Source organism: Myotis davidii, unplaced genomic scaffold (assembly GCF_000327345.1).
Source record: "Myotis davidii unplaced genomic scaffold, ASM32734v1 scaffold370, whole genome shotgun sequence".
Lineage (NCBI taxonomy): Eukaryota > Metazoa > Chordata > Mammalia > Chiroptera > Vespertilionidae > Myotis > Myotis davidii.
The window spans coordinates 3,830,508-3,835,656 of NW_006288615.1; the positions used below are offsets into that span (position 1 = coordinate 3,830,508).

At 50.0% G+C, this 5,149-nt stretch overlaps 1 protein-coding gene across 1 annotated transcript in view; it reads left to right on the plus strand.

Annotated features, from left to right (window-relative positions):
• The window catches only part of INPP5D (inositol polyphosphate-5-phosphatase D), a 95,471-nt gene that overhangs the window by 9,505 nt on the left and 80,817 nt on the right, over positions 1–5,149 (plus strand). Inside the window, exon 2 of the mRNA XM_006760440.2 lies at positions 940–1,003. Within this exon, the coding sequence (XP_006760503.1) occupies positions 940–1,003 (64 nt within the window). The remainder of the gene's footprint in view (positions 1–939; positions 1,004–5,149) is intronic.

The following is a 5,149-nucleotide window of genomic DNA, read 5'->3' on the forward strand; positions in this document are numbered from 1 at the left end:
GAGGTGCAGCCAGTGAGTGGTCCAAGGTTCCTGAGACTCTCAAGTGGAGGAAATGGGGGGAGATTATGGTGGATGAGAACAGACCAGCAGTTTCAACTAAGAGTATAAAACCCAAATAGTGTTCCCTGAAACTCCCTACACCTCTGGCCCAGCTGGACCACCCCGCAGTGTGTTCTCCCAAGGTGCTCAGACTTGACAACTTATCTTACTCTCAGAGGTGATAGGAAAGTAAAAAGTATCTCCTCCTCCTCTTCCTTCTCCTCCTCCTCCTCCTCATCCTTTCCCTCACATTGGGGACTCCTGAACAAAAGGAAAGTGGAGCTTCTAGAAAGAGAAGACAATCCAGGGCCCCTGACTCTTCCGCATTAGAAGCAATCCTAAGGCTTACTTACCAGCTGTTGAGGAAAATCCAGGTTGCTGATGGGATGGTGGCTGACCTTTCGGAGTATGAACTTATGGGGCCAGCTGTCCAGGGACAGGCCACAGGGTGGGAGGGTAGCTCAGGAGGAGGGAGGTCCTCCACCCAGAGCCTCTCCTTGGCCATTGTGGTCCTCTCTGTGGCTGTGTCTGACACCCATTCAGCATGTCCCCACCTTGTTTAGCCCCATGGAGTCTTACTTACATTTGAAACATCCCGTCTGGCTCTGTTCTTTGGCCAACATGACAGCTCCAAGGTTGTGGAAACCCTTCCAGCTGGTGGATGGCTTTAGCTCAGCCCATGGAGCTGTCAAGCACCAATGTAAATCATGCCCCAACGACCCCCCTGCCTTTTCCTCACGCTCCACTGGATGTCAGGGCTGATCACCCCTCAAACAGTCAGCTCCAAAGTTCAGAGACTTCACATTCAGACTCCTTGAGACATGTCAGGAATTCTTGTCATTTCAGGTACCAGAAAAATGTTCCTGCGTGGGTTCTAATAAGGTCTTTGGTCTATTTCAGGTATCGGAATTGCGTTTACACTTACAGGATTCTGCCCAACGAAGATGATAAATTCACTGTTCAGGTAAGCCCGTAATAAACCTAGAAATCTGAGCTGATTAGAGCCTATGTTGGTGGAGAAAGAGTGAAAAAGAGGAAGACGAGAAGGGGCCCCAGGTAGCCTACACAGTAGGACCTGGCTGAGCCTGTCTTCCTCCTAGAACTCCATGGGTGGGAGTGGCTTAGCAGGGGAACTGTGACCCTGCTCTGTGACATGGTGGAGCAGGCATAATAGACATTTGCATTCATGGGTGTGAAGGGGAAACAATGGTAAAGAAGGACCCAGAAGTGAAGGAAAGTTAGCTGCTGTGGCTCCTGAGTTATTTTCTTCTGTGGCTGAAAGGAGTGAGAGTCAGTGGACCAGGAAGGAGAAAAGGAGGGGAACTTGCAGGAGAATAGACCGCCCTTTCCAAGGGGCTAGAAGGTTGCCCAGAGGATTAGCACGAAACAGCACCCGAAAAAGTACTTTCCATTCGTAGAGGTCTGTCTTATCAAAGGCTGACGGATGCTCATGGCATCAGATGCACCATCTAAAGTCCGAGTGTGTAAAACTGGCTGTGAGATGTCAGAGAAAAACCAGTGTACGCCAGTCCAAGTCAGGAGGACCACCCTACTCTCAGTTTGTATGACAAACAGCAGGGCTTTGTGTGACCACAGTGCGTGACAGCTGAATGATGTGGAGGCCAGGGGAGCTATTTTTATCTGGCTGCATGAAGAGAGCAGGGGGTGGGCAGAATGAAGGTGGCGACACTCTCAGTGTCCTCAGTGGGGCAGAGGAGTCACTCCTGGCTCATTGGACTAAGGCCAAGTGCACCCACATGGCAGCCAGAGCAGCCAAGATAGACAAGAGTTGGGACACTGTGTCATGGAGGAGCAGTGACAGGGTCTGCAGGGTTTAGTTAAAAAGAAAATGGAAGTGGAAGGGAAACAATCCCTGATTCCAGAATGGTAAGGGGATGGTGCATTTTGTGCAGGACTAAGATGCAGTAATACAAACAGAACTGGCCTCAAGGGCAGGACCCTGTCACTGTTGAAGAGAATGCCTCTAGGGAGGCTAGTTCTGTGGATTAAAGGAATCGCTTGGATCAATGAGCCATTTGGGACAGAGAGTGAGACCTGGAGGGTCATGCTTGAGCCACACAGGTAGTCATGAAGCTGTCTTCTCAGTAGTCAGGAGCTGTTTGCTGCACAGCTTCCATGGGAGATGCAAGTTTGGGCTCAAGCGGAATTGCTCCACCTGATCGAGGTCAGGCTGAGCATTGCTTCTGGCTTCTGCATCCCTCCTATCTGTGCATCTGCACCAGTATCTAAGGAGTATCCACTTCAATGTCTTAGCTAGTCTGGGACACCCATATGTCTTGGCCTGCTCCCCAGAAACAAATGTTGGCACACCTGGTACACGACCGTCCTTTCAAGTACTTGCTGGCATTAAAACAGTCATCTCCCATATGGGCTTCACCTTCCAGGGATGTGGCCAGCGAGGGGAGGGCTGCATGGGGCAGGCAGTGTGCCTCGATGGCCTCTTGGCTGGGTGGCATCCTTGATAGGTGCTTTGATGAAAGGAGTCTAAACTCTCTTAAGTTAAAAGTTGGTTGATGTGTTTGATCTTTTTCCCCTTGTGGTTTGTTCTATTCCTTCAAAGTAAAGAAGACTTTAATTATGACTAGGCCTTAAGCTGGAAAAGACGTGACTTTGCACCCAGGGCTTGTAAATGTTAGACCCTGTCTAGCATCTGTTTCCTCTCATCTCCACGCATCGTGTGTTCCTGTGAATTGCTGCCAGTCCTGCAGCAGCTTCAGGATCAGGGGGCCTCACTAGGTTTTGGGGGTTGCAAAGAACAAAGACTCGGTTTGGCTAACTCATGTAAGGGGTGGGCGGCCTTTGCGGGGGGGATGCACAGAGCAAGGAGGGAGAAGGTCTGGGACCAGAAGGGTTTGGGGCCCCCACACCCCACGTGCTACCTGCCACAACTCAGCCCTTCTTCTGAGGGTCTGCTCTTCTCCCACTATTAGGCTCACTTCTCAGTTCCCAGTCCCAAGAGGGAATACGGTTTGATTTTCTGTGTGGGCCACTCTCAGGCCACAGGTCTGTGCAAAAATCAGTTGTCTTGACACAAGTACCCACCCACCACTCTGAGATGGGGGTAGAGTTGTGGGGGCAGAGTGTGGTTATCTCAGGCCCACACTCGGCCAGGGTGATAGGCAGGCAGGTTTCCTAGGAGAGCTGTGGCCCTGCTGGACATGTCTGCTCCTGACCCCAGCACTGGGCCTGTGACCTCCTTGGTAGCCAACACCGACTAACGAGGGGACAGTGAGCTGTGGGGCCTAGATGGCCCAAGGAAGTGCCCACCCCTAAGATAAACCTTCCTGTGAAAAGACAACACCTTACTAAAATAATAGGAGTATATGCCTCCTGGGAGCGAATTAAGGCAGGCGTGCAATTAGGCGGAGTCCCATGTTAACGTAAAAACATTCAAACCTGTAAAGAATATTTGTGAGTTTATTTGAGCCAAACTGTAGACAATTGCCAGGAAGAAGTATCTCAACAGATTGGGATAATGCTCCAGAGAATGGTGGTTTTTCATATATTTTTATACCTTGCAATCAAAGGAGGGGGGTTACATGACATAGGTGGGTTACATGAAATCCACTGGTGATAGACAAGAGAGGCAGGAGAAAGCAAAGCAGGGGGGAACCCTTGGGATTGGATAAAAAGTAAAATGATAGACACATACTTAGGTGGGTGCAGGATAGTTAACAGTCAACAATTAACATGATAACAATAGCAATGAAGGAATTTGTGTTATCTGTCCTGGCGCCCAAGCACATTAGGTTGTACCCCAAGGGGTCTGGAAAAAGGGAAGTTACAAGTTACCCAGACATTTCAAGGATATGTTATCATAGATGTAAAAAGACAGATAGGCTCAGTTAAGGTAAAGGTTGACCTTGTCAGTGAAGATACCAGCCTAGGACGTAACTACCCACCATAACTGCTGTTAAAATTTATTTCAGACCATCCTTTGTGGTTACTTTAGGTCTCTGAGTTTGCAAGCCCACCTGCAGGCCTTCCCTGAGCTTGTCAGGTTCGCATGCGGCCCCTTTCATCCACACCCAGCTCTGGTGGCGCGTCAGCAGGATCACTGCTTATTTTAACTCGAGTTCCTCTTTTCATGTGGAGGCAAAACCTCATACTCTTTTCTGAGCTTAGCCACAGTTTCTAAACAACTCATTCCTTACACCTGAGTCTGCCTAGGGCCACCAAATAAAACAAGGCTCCCAAAGTATGAATCTGGCCTGAAACATTGCCAAGTGTGGCACCAAAGGCTCCCATCGCTTTGTTATGTTAATTACATTAGCTCTTCTCAAGGGGCTGCCCTCTTTCTGTGAAAGCCAGCGCCCCTGCATCTTCATTCTCTGCAGGGCAACCTGGAGAAGTGGGACCACACACAGTGGCCCATGACAGCCCCATTTCGGTCAGGAAGAAGAACCTGACACTCGGTGACTTTAGTCTCACTCCACCTTTGCTGACTTACGGAAAATCAGAGCTGGGTGGAAAAGATTAAGCTACTAGTAACCTCACTGGAACCCTTGTTTTAAGTACGTTCAGAGCTGAGAGGGCAGGAGGTGGACGTCACAGCAGCAAGTGTGTCCAAACCTGGCTGGGCGTGGGATGCCCTGGGGAAGGATGGACTTGGCCCCAGGAGGACAGGGAGGCAGGCGATGTAAAGTCTCAAGGAGCGAGGCATCTTTCCCTTCCCACGCGCGAGGTGACCTTTGATCACAAGTGGCATTCAGTCTGGTGGTGAATCGGAGGGGGACCTGGAGCCAAGATCGGCCCCTCTGTTTCCAGCTGGTTCAGTGCCAGATTTTACCAGTCATGTGGCCGTGGGTGAGGATGTAACTCCACTGGAAAGTGGAAGTCATACACACGTGCCTCTCTGAGCATGTGTAAAACACCCAGCCCAGGTGGGTGGTTGGCATGGGGAGCTGCCGCCGCCACCGTGACTGTCTATTTGTTGTGAGAGGGAGCCGACATCCAACAAACGATCTCATCTGCTAACCAGCATAAGTCAGGTCTGTCTCCTGTTCAAGTGAAGAGAGGAAGGGAAATGAGAGAGAGGGAGAAAGAGAAAGGGGAGAGGAGAGAAGTAAAGAACAAATGAAAAGAAAAA